Source organism: Diabrotica virgifera, chromosome 7, assembly GCF_917563875.1.
Source record: "Diabrotica virgifera virgifera chromosome 7, PGI_DIABVI_V3a".
Classification (NCBI taxonomy): Eukaryota; Metazoa; Arthropoda; class Insecta; order Coleoptera; family Chrysomelidae; genus Diabrotica; species Diabrotica virgifera.
In genome coordinates, this window is record NC_065449.1 from 93,778,946 (window position 1) to 93,798,573 (window position 19,628).

At 33.2% G+C, this 19,628-nt stretch overlaps 1 protein-coding gene across 6 annotated transcripts in view; it reads right to left on the reverse strand.

Annotated features, from left to right (window-relative positions):
* Window positions 1-3,132: 3,132 nt before the first annotated feature.
* LOC114327504 (S-adenosylmethionine decarboxylase proenzyme) overlaps window positions 3,133-19,628 on the reverse strand; it is a 175,092-nt gene continuing 158,596 nt past the window's right edge. For 2 of the 6 annotated variants that reach the window (XM_028276143.2, XM_028276144.2), the window contains one exon: window positions 3,133-11,109. In XM_028276143.2, coding sequence (XP_028131944.1) covers window positions 10,972-11,109 — 138 coding nt within the window. In that variant the 3' untranslated portion in view covers window positions 3,133-10,971. The remainder of the gene's footprint in view (window positions 11,110-19,628) is intronic. The other 4 variants (XR_007699315.1, XR_007699313.1, XR_007699314.1 and 1 more) reach the window with 4 other exon arrangements.

The window sequence follows — 19,628 nt, forward strand, 5'->3', positions numbered from 1 at the left end:
GGCAACTAGGTCCACATCATCTGCATATATGCAAAAATGTGGGATGATTTATTAAAAATATTTCCTCTGCTGTCTATTCGGACATCTCTCACTGCCTTTTCTACAGCTATGTTGAAAAGGAGACACGCCAGCGCACCTCCTGTCGCAGCCCAATATGCCTTTCAAACGCCCGAGATTGTTCGCCCTATATTTCGACTTTGCAAACAACTTTTCGTATTGTAGCCTTAATCAATCTTATCGGTTTATCGGGGATGTGGCATTCATCCATGGCTTCATACAATTTATTTCTTATGCCGTTTTAAAATCTACGAAAGGATGGTATGTTTCGATATTGAATTCATTGGTTTTTTCCAGTATTTGCCTTAGCACAAAGATCTGATCTGTTGTTGATCGGCCAGGCCTAAAATCACTTTGATATTCGCCAAGAAGCTCCTCTGAATATGCACTTAGGCGACCATATAAGATACTCGAAAATATTTTGTATGCTGTATTAAGATTTATTCCTCTATAGTTTCTACATTCCAATTGATCACCCTATTTGTGTAGCGGGCAAACGATTCCAATACGCCACTCTTTCGGGATTTGTTCCTCATTCCAGGCTCTCAGTATTATTTTATATATGAGGCGTCTATAAGCCAAGGGGTATAACTGCAATTTTGTTCGAGTTGGAAGTAAGTACAGTAATAGATATTTAATACCCATTTTAATGTTGTGGCCAAAGGACACAAGTGAATTTAAAACCAATAGTGACATCTATGGATATTTCACTTAACTCCTGAAAATAGTTTGTTTATCATTTGACAGCCATTGGATATAAGTACTCTTATATCTCTTGGCCTCCAAACAAGTGTTAGTTATATCGTTTGGCAGCCAACTCGTTAATACTTGTTAGATTAGTGGTACAAGGTGTTAAATTTCATACCAAACCCTTCTTTCAGTGCGTCATTAATTTTGACGTCATATAGAATTTTAAGAATGTCGCTAATCATTGCATCATATTTTAGTTAATACGATTTGACACGATCCAAGTGTACTTACAAAAAGAAAGAAAAACTGAAAGAGAAATGTTTGTACCAGAACACTGGGTAGAGATGAAGACCAGTTCAAAATTTATGGTTGTTAGGATGAAAGACCAGGATTTTGTTAATCTAGATACACTTCGGCAGATTCGACATAAACGTACTGTACCGGGAATATGAACCATGCAGTGGCTAACAGAAATTTGTCTTACCAACAACGGGAAGGACAACAAATCACATATCAAGGCACTCTGGATAATATTTAGGAAGATCCCGACAACTGCTTCGATAGCGAAGATGACTATTAATATGTCTGTCTATGATAGATATTAATAGTCTATAACTATTAGGTATAGTTAAGTTTACTTCTAGTGTTGTTTCCTACTTTTTGCATTTTTATGCTAATTTTTATTTTGTTTTTACAAAAATTATTTGTTTTATTGATCAAATTGTATTTAGAATAATAAAGATACAAGTACAGAGTACTGTACAAGTATTTAGTTGGAAGACAGTGGGTATAAGTGCTGTTCTTTATTCTAAACTATCTTATAAAATGCTAAGTTTTTTTAAATCTGATATAATTGTACTATTACATAAAAGTTTTTGAAGTTACCAAGACCAGCCAATGACCAACTATTTTGAAAAACATAAAGCGGTATAATTTAGGAAAGGTGTTAAACTTTAAACTTGATTTTCTCAAAACTACTAAAATGCACTTGTATCCCTTGTCTTCTACACGCCTTATATTTGAGTAGTCAGAATAGCAACTCCACATTTAAGTTGCGCCGGTATACCATCACTTCCTGGAGATTTATTATTTTTTAGATGTTTTATTGCATGCAAAAAACGTTTTTTTTCCGATCTGAATCAGATTCTGAAGACAGTTTTAAACAAACTTTGGGCAATTCGATTACAGTGCCTCTGATTTCGAATGTCGTTTAAATATCCGATAGAATTTTTATAGACCTGTCCCTGCAGGCACATCTTTACAGCATAAATTTCTACTTGGAAGATAGTGGACTGATTACCTAGGCTATCACTAAGGCTTAGTCTTGGTTTCCCTCCGTATACTCCAGCTTCAACTTCTTTAACGGTGTGAAAGCCGTCTGTATACCAGCATTGATCTGCCATTAGGAGATTCATTTTATTCGACTCCCATTCGTCCCTTCCTGGAATTAGAACAGTACACAGGTGCTCGAACTTATACTTAGGTTGTATTGCATCTGTTACCATTTCCAACTCGGGATGATTTTTTATTAGCTTTTCATATTTGATCCCGATATTATTTTGCACTCTTTTGAAGTTAAGAGAAGAATACATATTGCTAATATTATAGCATATAATGGACTCATTAAACATCTAAGATCTAACATCACGAGAAAAACCAAATGCAAAATATACAAAATCCTGATAAAATCGGTCCTTATATATGGATCAGAGACATGGACACTGTCGAAAAGCGATGAGAACTTATTAGGTACGTTTGAACGAAAAATCATTAGACTCATAATATAAAAGGGGGTGAAAGAAAATGACGTATGGCGCATAAGATATAATTTTGAACTATAAGCAGCATACAACGAACCCGACGTCATAACATCCATAAAGATCGGACGTCTGCACTGGATGGGCCATGTTGAACGAATGTTGGAGACCGAAACACCAAAACATTTAATGAAGCAAACACCAGTAGGGAGAAGGTCAAAGGGAAGACCCAAACTTAGATACATGGAACAAGTGGAACAAGATCTGAAAACACTGAGATTACCCACTGGAAGAACAAAGCAAGTAACAGAACAGAATGGCGGAAAATCCTAGAACAAGCCAGGACCCAAAAAGGGTTGTCGAGCTACTGATGATGATGATCCTTTTGCACTACTTCCTGGCGTCTTATCCGCTTCCTGTGTGATCCTACCTTCGTAGTCTCCTCCATTCATAATTCTTTAATTTATTGGTTCCCAAGATTTTTTATAGCTTTTAAAAGTTTCCGTATAAAAATTAATACTCCTTTAATCTTTTGTCTTTTGACATTTTGCCACTTCCGGTTTTTTCTTGCTAGTTTTAGTAATTCTTTTTTGTTAATATGAAAGGGTAGGCCAACTAAAATGAAACATTTCTGTCTACTAAAGTTATATTTATTCTTTCAGATAATCAGTAACATCAACATTTTGTAAATATATAGATACTTCTGAACAACTATTTTTTTCTACTTATTTTGATTCAAGTTTCACAATTATTTAAATTCGCTAATTAAAAATTAACTATCTAAAATCGAAAACAAGACAAATTTTACTGGCGTATATTTTAAGTAAATTCAGTAAAATGATATGCATTGTTACATATTATTAAAATAAAAGTGGGTTGGGGAAATATATAACAATTTTCGTTGTCTCTTATGGATATAACCGTTGATTGAAATATTAATAAACCCCCAATACATCAATCAACGATATAACACAGAAGAAAATAGATTCTTCATTTAACCAAATGAAACGAAACAGAGGGTGCATTTTTTATGCCGCTGACAGCGAAACAGTTTATTAATAATGGGCCCTTCATACCTGTGAACACATTTGCGCAACAGCAGCTACTTTACAAATAATAATTGTTAATTTATTTAGTTGCTTGACGTTTGATCGCGTAAAAATGCGTAGCGTACGTGTGACCAATTTAAGTAACCATTTGTTGTGCAATGTAAATTTGCGCAATTTGATCGCATGTTTTACACCTGTGAACAAATTTGCGCAATAGAAACTGTTTTATAAATAATTGTTACAGTTGTGTTGCTTGACGTGTGATTGCGTAAAAATGCGTAGTGTATGGTGTATGGCTGACAAGTTAAGCAACAGTTGTTGATGCTATGAATGTTTTCAATGTTTTACACCTGTGAACAAATTTGCTCAACAGAAACTGTTTTACAAACAATTGTTACAATTTAATGTGTTGCTTGACGTGTGATTGCGTAAAAATGCATAATGTATTGGTGACCACTTTAAGCAACAGTTGTTGATGTTATGAAAGTTTTCAATGTTTTACATCTGTGAACAAAGCTCAACAGAAACTGTTTTACAAACAATTGTTCCAGTTTATTGTGTTGCTTGACGTGTGATTGCGTAAAAATGCATAATGGATGGGTGACCAATTTAAGCAGCAGTTGTTGATGCTATCAATATTTTCAATGGTTTACACCTGTAAACAAATTTGCGCAATGTATGGGTGACCAATTTAAGCAGCAGTTGTTGATGCTATCAATGTTTTCAATGGTTTACACCTGTAAACAAATTTGCGCAATGTATGGGTGACCCATTTAAGCAGTAGATGTTGATGCTATCAATGTTTTCAATGGTTTACACCTGTAAACAAATTTGCGCAACAGAAACGGTTTTACAAACAATTGTTACAGTATGTATTGCTTGACGTGTGATTGCGTAAACATGCTTAGTATATGGGTGATCAGTTTAAGCAACAGTTGTTGATGCTATGAATGGTTTCAATGTTTTACACCTGTGAACAAATTTGCGCAACAGAAACTGTTTTACAAACAAGTGTTACAGTTTATTGTGTTGCTTGACGTGTGATTGCTTAAAAATGCATAATGTATGAGTGACCGCTTTAAGCAACAGTTGTTGATGTTATGAAAGTTTTCAATGTTTTACATCTGTGAACAAATTTGTTCAACAGAAACTGTTTTACAAACAATTGTTACAGTTTATTGTGTTGCTTGACGTGTGATTGTGTAAAAATGCATAATGTATGGGTGACCACTTTAAGCAACAGTTGTTGATGCTATGAATGTTTTCAATGTTTTGTACCTGTGAACAAATTTGCGCAACAGAATATATTTTACAAACAAGTGTTACAGTTTATTGGGTTGCTTGACGTGTGATTGCGTAAAAATGCATAATGTATGGGTGACCACTTTAAGCAACAGTTGTTGATGTTATGAAAGTTTTCAATGTTTCACGTCTGTGAACAAATTTGCTCAACAGAAACTGTTTTACAAACAAATGTTACAGTTTATTGTGTTGCTTGACGTGTGAATGCGTAAAAATGCATAATGTATGGGTGACCACTTTAAATAACAGTTGGATGCTATCAATGTTTTACACCTGTGAACAAATTTGCTCAACAGAAACGGTTTTACAAACAATTGTTACAGTATGTGTTGCTTGACGTGTGATTGCGTAAAAATGCCTAGTGTATGGGAGACCAGTTTTAGTAACAGTTTACTGTGCATTGTAAATTTGCGTAATTTGATCGCAGGCGTATGGGGCCTATGAAAGTTTTCAATGATTTATTTAAAGATTTTACTTGCACTGCGAGGTATTATTCTTTAAGAGTCAACGAAAAATGCCACATCTAAATGGTTCAAAAAAATACCAACTGAACATAAATTTTTAAAACGAAATAGGAGTTGGATAATAGGAAAATCATTATAATATAGTTTTATAATAATTGATATGTTTTCTTTTGTTTTCCCTAACACTATAAGGTACAATAAAGGGGACCAATATATAGTTCTTCCATTCAACTTTTCCCATGCGTCACGACTCATTTTCAAACAATTTAAGTCAAAACATAAAGTGAAACGAACGTCGACGTGTACATACATTTTGTATACTGTATACTATATACTATACACATCCGCGTACGTTTCACTTTATGTTTTGATTTAATTTTTTTTAAATGAATCGTGACGTATTGGCAAAGATAAAAATGGAACAACATTACCAATGCTGACATCAGGGACCAAAACAGGGAGAATAAAATTTAAACGTGAATTTGAGCAAAGGTTAGATTATATTGGATATAACGTTATACATATCGTTATATTTTTATTTTGTTATTATACTAAATTTACATTCAAGATGCAGTAGAAATAAACAAACCAAGACACGTTAAATGCTACTAGGAGCACTGCCGAATCATAATTTACAATGTATATACATTTCAATGGTTTGTTTATTTCTACTGCATCTTGATTGTAAATTTAGTATAGGTTAAAATGATTGATCGATATTCGACTGTACTAAAGCATTATACATGGTACATCCTTCAAAATTAACATTGGATTTTTTTCAGACACATAGAAAGTTAAGAGTGAAACATTCTATGACTTTTATTTCTTATTGAGTTACTGTAACGTATTACCAAAAATATGCAAGAAACTAGGTTTAGAAGTGACTGATAAGGAATCATCAAAAGAAATAGAGATCCACTCAAGGGTAAATCCAGAATACGTAAATAATCAAGAATATTGATAAAAATGCTCGGATAATTTAATGAATTTCCATAGATGGGAGATTAAACCGGTCCCTGAAGTGGTGATTGGAATAAAAAATCCGTCTTTTAAGAAAACACCTATACAAAATAAGTAAAGTGAATGAACCGTGTTGTAAAAAATTCGAAATGAAAGAAAAGACTGCCATACACATCCTACTATGCCAGTGCAATGTGTTAAGAGATACGAGGCAGAAATGTACCGGCCAACTGAGGATTAAACCAGAAGAGATCCTAAAACTACCAATGAGGAAATGTTAGCTTTCGTTGAGTACCACAGGATTTGTTGGAGTTTAATGGAAAGAGAGGGTCTTATGACTAACAAAGGTCGTATGACCAAGTTCCAGAGATAAATGTGCATCGCCTGGATTACGAAGAAGAGTTATTGTAAAAAAAGCTACCTATACACGCTAAACAAGCAAAGCTAACAAGGGATTCCTTACAATTGATATAGAAAAATGTACTCGCACACTTTCAAGTTCAGCCTCGTCAGATGTTATTCATATTTTGTATTCGCCACAGCAGCGTGAATTTGAGTTACAATATTATTCAGCTTGAAACAGTTTTGCGGAAATTTTCAACGTAAATTTAATTATTTTCTCAGTGTAAGATAGCTGAGACAGTAGGCATATTTACAGATTGCGTGGGTCATATCCTGCATGACATTTTGGGTATCTGCGTGATGGGCGCCGCGTTTTCTCACTTCGGACAACAAGCACAACAGTGAGACCACTTCAAAACTGTGTTTGACGTTGGTTAAGCACAATTCGAATGAGTTTCTGCGTTATTTTGTGACGAAACATGGACGCACTAGTACGTACCAGAGACCAAGGAACAATAAAAACAGTGGACTCCACCTGGCGAACATCCTCTGAAGCAGGCGAAGACTTTCGTATCGGTCGGAAAGGTGATGGTCACAATTTTCCGGAATTCATAAGGTGTGATCTACATCGACTGTCCAATTATCGAGTCGATTCGACGCCAAATTGCAGCAAAAACAAAATGGAGCCGTTTTGGACCGTCAGATTGGTTGATTTGCGCTACGAACTGCTGCCCCATCCACCGCATTCTCTAAATTTGGCACCGTGTCACTTCTCTTTGTTTCCAAGCTTGAGAAACTTGGTCATAATGATCAAATTCGAGTCCTAGAGTTCTGAGTAATGAGGATGTCATCTGAGACCCAATTTGCAGACTTATAGTACGGGATCCGAATGCTTGCCGGATAAAACATTTTTTTTATTAAATTTCATACATAGACAAACACGACCAGCATGGGTTGCCTATCAGAATCGTGTCATAGCTATCCTTAAGGGGGGGCCGTAGGGGTTGAAATCAACATTTTTTTGTGATTTTTTTTTAAAGTATAAGAGAATAATTTTATTTTTAAATTAAATACGCATACTAAGTATAATTAAAAAAATATTCAAAAAAAAATCAAGAAATATTGAAAAATAAGCCAACGGTGACAAATTTTTAAAGACACCCCAAAAAGCAATGAATTTTGCGGTGGACATCAGAATTTATCATTGGATCATGGTAGACAAAAAATTCAAAAAGATTTTATTAGCTTATGAGTTTCTCGAGGTAACGCTGTCAAGTTTCTTTTAGTTTTAATGATCTTTGACTTTTTAGTAGGTATCACTATCACTCAAGTCAAAACAACGAAATTTTTTACAGAAAAAAGGGTGAAAATCAACATATTGTTAAACAAAATATAAGCATAAAATAAAAAAATATCTCGACAGTGTTTCCTCAAGGAATGTCTAAAGAAAATATGTACAAAACTCCAGGTGAGTTGGTCAAGTAGTTTTTGAGTTACAATGCCTACAGGCTTTGAAAAAAGCAGTTTTGAGAAAAATGCTTTTAAAGTATTGTCAACTTTTATTTTATTTTCACTTTTTTTTGTCTGTCAAATCGTAAAATGATGCACACCGGAATATGTTCTTGAATCGCGGAGTAATTTACAAAAGAAAATGAGAACAGCTGTTGACCGTTTCTCACTACGCTCAAGCGCACTGGCGCGAAGATGCTGCAAAGCGAGTCGAAGGTAGGGAAATAGTGTTGAATATCCCTATCTTCGACTAGCTTTGCAGCAGGTTCCCGTCAGCACGCTTGAACGTAATGAACAACGGTCAACAGCTGTTCTCATTTTCTTTTGTAAATTACTCCGCGATTCAAAAAGATATTCCGGCGTGCATCATTTTACGATTTGACAGACAAACTGAAAATAACAGAAATTGAAAATAAAAGTTGACAATACTTTAAACGCTTTTTCCTCAAAACTGCTTTTTTCAAAGGCTGTAGACATTGTAACTCAAAAACTACTTGACCGACCCACCTGGAATTTTGTATATATTTTCTGTTTTATGCTTATTTTTTATTTAACAATAATAAATATGTTGATTTTCGCCCTTTTTTGTGCAAAAAATTCGTTGTTTTGATTTCCGAGTGATACCAAAAAGTCAAAAATCGTTATAACTAAAAAACTCGACAGAGTTATCTCAATAAACATATAAGCTAATAAAATCTTTTTGAATTTTTTGTTTACCATGTAAAAACTTATCCAATGATAAGTTCGGATGTCCACCGCAAAATCTATTTTTTTTTTTCGAGGTGAAACAGCATCGTTAAAACGGGAAGTAGCGGTGGTATTTATATGACGAAAAAACTAAATGATAAGTTTTATAAGAACGGTACTGAAATTTTAATTATGATGTACGGTGCTGAATGTTGCCTACTTGTTCCGTTCCTGCAAAGGTTCCTGTTAAACCAATGAAGATATGGTTGGAGACGCCTAGAGAAGACTAGTAGTCTATATGGGTATGACTAAGATAGAAACAGTTTAATAAATGTAATCAGAAGAGCTAACCCCGTATAGGAATACAAGCAAAGGAAATCATTATGTACCTCAATAATATGAGCCGAATATGTTTTATTTTAACTGCGGTGAGTTTAGGAAAATTATTAAGTATTTTTAAACACCGGTCTTAACTTTCTGTAGTCAAGTTTGAGGTAATCAGTATTTACCTATTGACTTAAGGGAGTAGATGCAAAATTTCGGCTCAAATGCTTTTTAAATGCATTCTTTTTTTTTCGAATCCTGAGAAAACTGATAAATATTTTTGCAAATTTTAAACGCAGAATGAAAGATTACGTTACCGAGGGCCGAAAGTCTCTGAAAACTTATATAATGTTTATTTTAATAAGCAGTGGTGAAAAAAAAAGAGGAAATTTATTATGATTTTTAATTTCAAATATCTCATTCAAAAGAAACATTTTGTTTATCCTAAGTGACTTTCGGCCTTTGAAAATAATGTACCTAATATCTCATTCTGCGTAAAAATTTTTATTAGTTTTCTCAGTATTCGAAAAAAAATGAATGCATTTAAAAAGCACTGGAGCCAAGATTTTGCGCCTACGCCCTAAGAGAGATTTGCTTTTAATTTATTTGTTGGGAAGACATATTATATAAATGGTAGAAAACATATCTAAAAGTGGATAATGTGCTTAATATTATTTTTTAAATAAAGCATCTTATGATTTTCAGTATTTGTCATGTTTGGTTCAAAAATAAATTAATTAGAGAGATATCGAAACCCTATTTAACATCGTCCTTTAATAAAAGATCCTTTATTTTGACATAAATAACCATGCTTATATGTCAAAAGTGTCAAAATAAAGGATCTTTTATTACCAAACGACGGTTTCGATATCTCTCTATTATTCGATCTCTAAATATATATGTTTAAAAATTAAAGCAAATATTTATAATTCTAATCTTAAAACTATTGTATATTAATTACTACATGCTCAATAAAATCTGTCCAATTTCCATTAGATAAAGTCTTAATAAATCTTCTTGTAATTTAGTAATAAAATAAAATAAGCCTCTAGTGTTTTATCGAAAAAGTTTTACCTACTCAACATCTAGAGCTTATTTTTACACCGAATGGACCTACATCAACCCTGATATTTTTGGGGAAAAATTTTGGAGTTGTTCATTCAAAGGCTCTTTACAAAAAGAAAATCCATCTACTTCATAATCGGAAATAAACCAGTGCTAAAACTTCCAAGGAGGTAGGGCAATCAGGACAAAGATTATAATGCATCAAGAATTCTTAACACCCTCATAGATGAAAAGACAAGCCCTCTAATGCACTACCTACTGTGGAAGTTTTTTCAGTAGTTCTCACGATATTTTATTGCGCCACCAAGAAAAAAGAACAAGTGGCGACTCAAAATCTGTGAACTTGAAAACTGGCGCGAACAGGGTGAAATAAAGAAAAAAGAATGAAAAAGGTCCAAACAAAGTATTGTAAGCTGGCTGCGTGTTACAGTCATGGTTGTTGGGGTTGACGTTCTTCGATTTTAAAAGTCCGAACTTCATTAAAAGTGCGCAAGCCATCACAGAGTAGCCGTAGTAGAAAAGGAAGCTCGGTACAACAGATTTAGGCAAATTCTTCTCTATATCGTCTACGGCAAAGTTGTTGTTAAAGTGTAATAGAAATGAATGAAGTAAAAGATGAGGAATCTGATTGTGAGATGATTTACGAGGGATAGGTAGAGTGGAAAAGAAATGTTGAGGGAAAATTCTGGAAGGTAAAGGATTGGAAGAAAGGAGGTGGGAAAGGTTACGGTTAGCTGTGCACTCGCACAGCTCGCCCGGACACCCTCAGCTTGGAAAACGACAGAAGAACGCGTACACGAGATCGTAGTTCTTAATACTGCATTGCTGAACGTCTCGTCTTTGCCAATCGGCCAGTTGGTTGAGGAAAAGTAGCTCTTTCGATGTGTCCTTTGTTGGAGACAACTAAAACAAAAAACAATTATTAGGAAATTTTTGGCCTTTTCAATGTTAAAGGTATAGTGCTATAATGATACGCCGCGAGTAGCACGTCGACAGTTCGAACCGTGGGAGTTTCACCGTTCGCGCAACACGAGACCCCACTCATTTCCACTTCTCCAAAACAGCCCAGGCAGAGAGCGTACTTAAGGAGGCCACCGAGCGGAGATTCTTGAGTCTTGTAGCGACAGCTCTGGACTCCAAGACCAGCCAAGCAGAGTGAGCAGGCAGGCCGACCTGAGTAGCGAGGTGCACCGTATTGAAGTGATTCGCATACTCGTAATTGAACTCGAGGTGCACCGTGGAGTGAACGTGCTTACGATAAAAATCATACGGCTCCCGTATAATTGTCAATATTTTGATTACGTGACAGTTTGTACCTTACATTGGAGTGAGGTGTAAGTATATTTCATTTTGTTATTAATTTTATTTTTCTTTTGCAGACATCTATCCAGGGGGACTTCTCTGCAACGGGACAATAGAATTATATTTTATTTTATTTATTGTGAACTGTATACAGGGTGTTTCATTAATAATTGTCCATATAGTAACTGGAGAAACCTTAGCACAAAATACGAAGATTTAACCTAAAACACTTAAATAAAATGTGGTTCCTTACTGAGTTACAGGGTGTTTTATCTAAAAATTTAAAAATTACTTTTTATCGGCATTTTAAAACTATTCGACGTATCATTTTCATACTTGGCAGGAAGTATAGGTACTGTACAAGGGACTAAATTATGTTAAACAAACCTTTCTGTCTATTACCAGAGGCGTACGACGGGGGAAAGTGAATGGTTGACTCTTTCCAAATTCTACGCCACTGGCGGAATTGCTATTTTAGTCCAATTTTTGGATTCTCCAATACTTTCTATGAAAATAATATATTCTTTATTCGTAACATAAAATCATTAGTTTCAGAGATCTTTGAAGTTAAAAATGAAACGACACGGTTATTTTGATTAATGTACCTATTGTGTCGCGTCATTTTTAATTTCAAATATCTCGAAAATTAATCATTTTATCGTTATGAATGAAGAGTATATTATTTACATAAAAGTATCGAAAAATTAAAAAATTACACTAAAATAGCAATTTCGTCAGTGGCATAGAATTTGGGAAGGGTCAACCAGCCACTATCCCCTGTCGTACGCCTCTGGTAGTAGCTAGAAACATTTATTTATCTTAATTTAGTAGGGTGTACAGTACCTACACCTTCTGCCAAGTATGATAAGGATACGCCAAATAGTTTTAAAGTACTGGGTACAAATAATTTTTAAATTTTAATCATATGAATCATATCATAAATTAATCAAAATAACTGTGCCGTTTCATATTTAACTTCAAATATCTCGAAAACTAATGACTTTATCGTTACCAATGAAGAGTATATTATTTAAGTAGAAAGTATTGGAGAATCTAAAAATGGCACTAAAATAGTATTTCCTAGAGTGGCGTAGAATTTGAGAAGGGTCAACAATTCACTATCCCCAGTCGTACGCATCTGGTAGTAGCTAGAAACGTTTGTTTATCATAATTTAGTAGGGTGTATGGTATTCGCACTTTTTGCCAAGTATGAAAAGGATACGTCGAATAGTTTTAAAATGCTGAACAAAAATAATCTTTAAATTTTTAGATAAAACACCCTGTTACTCAGTAAGGAAGCACATTTTATTAAGTGTTTTAGGTTAAATCTTCGTATTTTGTGCTAAGGTTTCTCCAGTTACTATATGGACAATTATTAATGAAACACCCTGTATAAATATCTTATATTTACTTTGTTTTTAACCTGTGTTTTACTGAGTCTGTCGTCTTTAAAGAGCTACCCGTCACAGTGCAGTCACCGAAGGTTTTCACCTTCATTTCGTTGAACCTCCATCGAATTTCATAAAAATTGGTGAGTACTTAGACCTCAAGAAACAAAAGTGACATGGTGACAACGTCCGCTTTTACTATGGGGGTGGATGTCATCTCTTCTCGGGGGGTGAAAATTATTTTGTTAAAAATAACACCATAAATCGATAGAGGCACAAATTCTAAGTTGTTATTTAAAGTTGTTATATAAAGTTATAAAAATAAAGCAATAATTTTTGAGTTATTACAGATCAAATTAATATTTTAATTTTTCGTGAAAAAAATTCATTGTAAAAATAAGCTTTTACAAAAAAGTGATTAATACCAAAATTAAAGGTACTAAAAAATCAAATAAAATTCTTACTTGAAAAATCTTTTAGTATTAATTTAAAGTTAAGTGATAGTTAATTAAATGTATATTTATTTTCGGAGAATACTCATTACTCATATCGCAATATTCAAGTTTAAATAACGGGAAAACGGTGCATTTTATAACATATACTTACTTAATAAACACTTGTCAAAGTACTCAGGAAGTTGATAACATCAAAATTAAGCAAGTTTTGATGAAAATAAGATAACCCTTTCGATTGTTTAGGAAAAAGTAAAAAATAAAACATACCCCAATTCCACAAAAACTAAAATTTATAGTAATCCCTATACGAGTTTCTTTATTTTAGCATAAGTAATGACCTTAAAAATTTTCTCTAGTTTAGAATGCATATTTTTGAAAAAAAAAACAGAATTTTTCAAATTTTCGTAAATTTTATTTTTTTTGATACATAACTCCAGAAATACTCGACACACGTAAGAAATGATGCAGAATGAAATTTTAGATTTCTCTTTAGCAAAGCTTTTACTGTTTTTTATTTTTATTTTTGTATGATAAAAAATAACCGAGATAGAAAAGTTTAAAGCCTAAATTTTACTGCCAGAACCATGTACAAGGGGTCCTTTTGCCTTTTCTCTTTAAAAAATGAGGAATTTAGAAGATTCAATTTAATACGATGTTATAGCTCTTGCAATTACCTTTGAGTAATTGAGCTTTTTATTAGCAAAAATTTTACTTTTTTTAATATTTTTGTAGGATAAAAAATAACCGAGATAAAAACATTTAAATCTTACATTTTACTGCGAGAACAATGTAACCGGCGCCATTTAACGCTTTATATTAAAAAAAAAGTAAAGAGTTATTCTAAAACAATAAAAATTTTTTGAAAAAAATTTTGGAGCATAAATTTTAATGCTATAAACTTCTTCCGAAGCTCATTTGATAGGTATTTCTAAGTACTTTGACAAGTGTTTAGTATGTGTTATAAAATAAATCGTGTTCCCGTTATTTAAGCATGAATAATTTGATTTGAGTACTCTGCGAAAAAAATATACATTCATTATCTATAACTCACTTTAAATTAATACTAAAAGGTTTTTTAAGTAAGAAATTTATTTGATTTTTTATTAGCTTTAATTTTGGTAATAATAAATTTTTTGTAAAAACTTGTAGTTTTTGAGTTATTTATGGTCTGACTCTTTGGTAGCTAGTCATCTACTATATCATTCTTATTTTATTGTATAAGTTTCTCTAATGTCGAATGCTTCATTCCACCAAATGTTTAATACAGAACAAAATCATTCATAACTCATGTTCTCAAATTATTCTTGAAAATAATAAATGTTCGTATAAATAAAAAACTAGAAGAAGGAATAGATTATAGTCAGTTTGGGTTCAGAAACGGACTAGGAACCAGCGAGGCATTATTTGCTTTTAATGTGAGAGCTCAAAGATGCATAGATATAAATGTGGGTGTGCATGTTTGTTATATTGATTTTCAAAAAGCATTTGCCTAAAAAGCTAAAGACAAAAACATAGACAAAAAGGACTTACGAATAATATCAAATTTTTACTGGAATCAAAGAGCAGAAATTGTAATAGATAAGGAACCCAGTCCAGAAATTGAAATCAGGAGAGGTGTTAGGCAGTGATGAATTATGCCTCCATGACTATTTAATGTATATAGTGAAGCCATTTTTGAGGAAGCATTACTATCTCAAAGTGAAGGAATAATAATTAACGCAAGATCTATTAACAACATAAGATAAATATGCAGATGACGCAGTGATTATGGTAAACAACTCAAATCAAAACAACAATAATTATATGATAATAACTAAAAAAATAAATAATATACAAACACATAATATACAAACAAGCATACATTTGGCAAGTGTGTACTGACAGAAAGAGTTGGATAAATACAATACCTAGGAACCTAGATTTCAGATAATAATGATCAAACAACAGAAATAAGAACCAGGATAGAAATAGCAAGAAAAATGCGTTTGTAAAAATGAAAACAATTCTCTGCAACAAAGACCTTAGATTAGAACTGAGAGTAAGAGCTTTTAGATGCAAGTGTTCTCGATACTACAATATGGGCTTGAAAGCTGAACATTGAAACAAGAACAGATAAATCATTTGAAATATGGTGTTACAGAAGGATGCTTAGAATAGCATGGACACCCAGGAAAACGAACACGGTAGTATTGCGAGAAATGGGCAAAGAATACGAAACAATACAACACAATAAAAATAAGAAAGTTACAATATCTGGGACACGTAATAAGGGGACAGCGATATGAAATGCTAAAACTGGTAAACATAAGAATGGTCCGATATTATATATTCCCAGTACTACTTTACGGGGTTGAAGCATGGACCCTGACAGAATCGCTTTTAAAAACACTAGAAGCATTTAAGATGTGGATCTACCGCCGTATTCTGAAGATCAGTTGGGTAGAAAGAGTCACAAACGAAAGGGTTTTGTAACGTTTGAATAAAAGTTGTGAAGTAGTGAACACGACTAAAAGGCGTAAATTGGAATACTTTGGTCATATAATGCGTCACCCAGAAAAATATGACATATTTCACCTTGTCATGCAAAAAGAATTGTGGGCCGCCGTACAACTTTTTGACTTAAAAACCTACGCCAATGGTTTGGGAAAACTCCCAAGTAGCAATTTTACGACCTGCAACCAATTTTGTCCTAACGGGACTTTAAATTTAAGGACAAAATTGGTTCACAATAAGCCTTAACCAAGGACAATGTCTGTTTTTCCTATGGACCAACGTTGCTGCTAATAAGTAATATAATCTGATGACCAACCGACATCGGGAATAACGACGTCAATTATTAGGATAAGGTTTGACGTTAAGCTGACGTCGGTCTTAACCTATCTGTAGTAGTGATGTAACGAATGTCGTTTTTTGAACATTCGCGAATACGAATGCGAATATCTAATAACGACATTCGCGAATGCGGATGCGAATGCGAACGTTCAGTTTTTTTAATTTGTTTCTATTTTTGAAATGTTTTCTAAATTTATAATGAGATAAGAGGTTAATTGATATTTAGTGTAAGGCCCGATTGTTCAATTGGAGATTATCTTCAGATTAAAAATAATCTTCAATTAAACGTAATAGTGCGTTGTTCAATGCAAGTTTAACACTTAACCATCCGTTAACCAGAGATTATCTTAATCGCCCAAAAACGTAGGATTAACAGTGTTCAACTAGAGATTTGTAACCTTATTTTCTGGTTTTAAATTAAATATTGTCAAGAAAATTCCAGATTAAAACAACCATAGTTATTGCACTATAATATATTGTGTTATTGCTACTTTTAAATCGTAGATAAGATATAAAATAATCTATTATAATTTAGTGTCTAATAATTATGGCTATTGCTAATAATGGTGGCTTTGATTTTGAAGATGGAGATATCACAGAAGACGAAGAGATTTTAGCTGTTGTTAATATAATTTTTTCCTCTACGAAAAAATCCTGTTTTTCGAGTAAAAGAAAACCATTTTCATAAGTGGTCAGATAATGAGTTTTTGAATAGATTTCGTGTACCAAAGGAAACAGTTTTTATGATTGTTGATCATATAAGAGACAGGATAGCTCAACCTACAAATAGGTAAACTATTTATAATAGTTAATTAAAAATATTTAAAATTACCGGCCAAACCAGATTTCAGGACAAACTAGTTTGGCCTATTGGGCTATTTTTTCCCAGATTTTCATTTTCTCGTAATTTGTAACTGCATCACGTTCTTATTCTCGAGAATATGTTTACAGTTGAGTCCGCGAGTCTTTACCCGTGCGTCATCATTTAAAGCATACGAAATAAGTCGGAAATTTACTAAACGCAACGGCACGTGGATATTATTCCGATCATGGGTTATTCGCTCCGAGCGTTAACAAAGTGTCAAAGCAAAATCGACCGACCTGCTCATGGTGGCGGTTTTTTGAAATTTTATAAGGACGCTTTGTGTATGTTTAAATGAGACATTTAAAAAAATGCCGTGTCACGCTAGTGATATTATGTATTAATATAAACAGAAAATAAAAACGCACTATAAATTCTTCACTTTCCAATATTGATTATCAGTTTGATTTTGTATGCATAACCTCACTATCGCAGTTTATGTCAATAAATATTTATTAACGAAAAAGAAAATATTTTGTTGCACTATAAATTACAGTATAAATTAATAACTAATGAATTCTAACAATTGTATTCGGTTATTATCACTACAAAATAAAATATTCAAGTTTAACAAAATAATCCCATAAGACTCAATGTTAAAACGTCCTTACAAAATCTGACAGCGTATCACGTGACTGTACGTAGAGGGGAGACGCACGGAGCCAATAGTATAAAATATGACGTTATCAAATAAATAGAATGTCAAATTTAAGTTTTGCTTTAAAATTTTGGTGCATAATTACAGCTACATTTGAAGTAGCTTAATAAATTATTTTATTATCATTGATTAATAAATAAATAAACATTTTATAAAAAAATTTGACAACATATTTTCTTTTTGTTATTTTATTCACTTTGGCGTAACCTTAAACACAAGCATTCAACTGTGTCAACAATGAGGTTAGATTTGTACGTTGTCAAAATTTATCGTAAAATATCATAAACTTATTACAAAATTTCTAACTCCAATATAAAATTAGTTGTGAAAACAACTGTTTGTATACTATAAAAACCTTCAAAATGCAAAAACTCGACAAAATAACAGCAAAAAATTCAACAAACTGACAGCCACAAAAGTAAACAAACCAAAACGTCAGAAATTGTACTTAAAATATGTGAAGACATCCCCAATCGTCTTTCTTTGTAACTATCTCTTTTTAATGCACTGAGTCTAAATCGTTCATAAAAATAACATGTGTCTTTACTTAATAACAGGCGGCAGCTGGTTTGTCATTAATTTTATGCGTGGAAGAGAATGATGCTAAATAAAAAGTATGTGATTTATCTCGCCAGGTATTAATGACGCACGGGTAAAGACTCGCGGACTCAACTGTAGGTATATTTTTTAACAAAAAATATTAATATTATTTCTTCATCAGCCGTAAAGCTCGTAGTTCTCTTTCTTTTATTATTTTTATTCCATTTTTTAAAATGTAAATTTAAAACACGAAAATAATCACTGACATGGGGACGTCACTGCATCAAAAGTCATGAACACCATCGTTTATACCACAGAACACATTTTTCGGTACAATTTTCATGATAAAATTTGTTCCAAGCCGTTAATTAATAACTGGCAACATTGTCACTGCTTTAGTATTTGGGTTTAATAAATCCGAAAGTTAACCTGCATTGAACAACTTAATTAGAAATAATCTTTGAATTAAATTTAATCATGGTTTACTTAATCCATGAGTTAACCATTGATTGAACAACTGGCCCTTAATCAATCTGAATCTTAAGCTTTATTACATTATACCAAATAATAAAACAACGTGAATGCTGATAATCTGATTATACGAGGTTAAGTTACCTTTTTTTAATAAAAAAAGATGAGAAAGAGAATAGATTTTGATTTTATTAATCTAACGTTATTTTCAAATTATTTTTTCTCTGATATTCATATTCGCAAAACATTCGCACAAATTTTGCGAATGCGAACGCGAATGCGAATATGCAAAAAGATGCGGATATTCGCGAATGCGAATACGAATATTCGTTACATCACTAATCTGTAGTATAAGTGCAATTAAGTGGCATACATCAACGACTACTCAACGTCGGGAATTACAACGTATTTTTTTAGGATAGATGCCAACGTTCAGAGGACGTTGGTGTTTTATCGAGTATGGTAGACGTATTTTTCGGGAAGACGACAACGACAATCCAACGTTGAGAATACCAACGTTAATTATTAGGTTAAGGTTTAACGTTAAGCTGACGTCGGGTATAACCTCTATACTACAATGTAATTTACTGGAAGACATTTAACGACTGCTCAACGTCGGGGATTACAGAGTATTTATTAGTATCGAACCCAACGTTCAGGAGACGTCGGGTGTTTTCTCCACCAGATTAAGGCGTGTTCACGAAGACGACCGGTCGTCGGAAGTCTGTCGTCAAGACCAGGTTGTTTGCGTTTACTTTAGGACGTATTAGGTATACCAATAGGTAAATTCGAGGTGTGCAAGGTAAAAATAGGTTATACTAAAGGTCGGCAGGGGGTGTCCTTGTCCAAATCAGTTAAAATGTAGTGCAATTTAGGTCGCGAGTCAAATCCGCCATTAATGAAAGATCTCCATG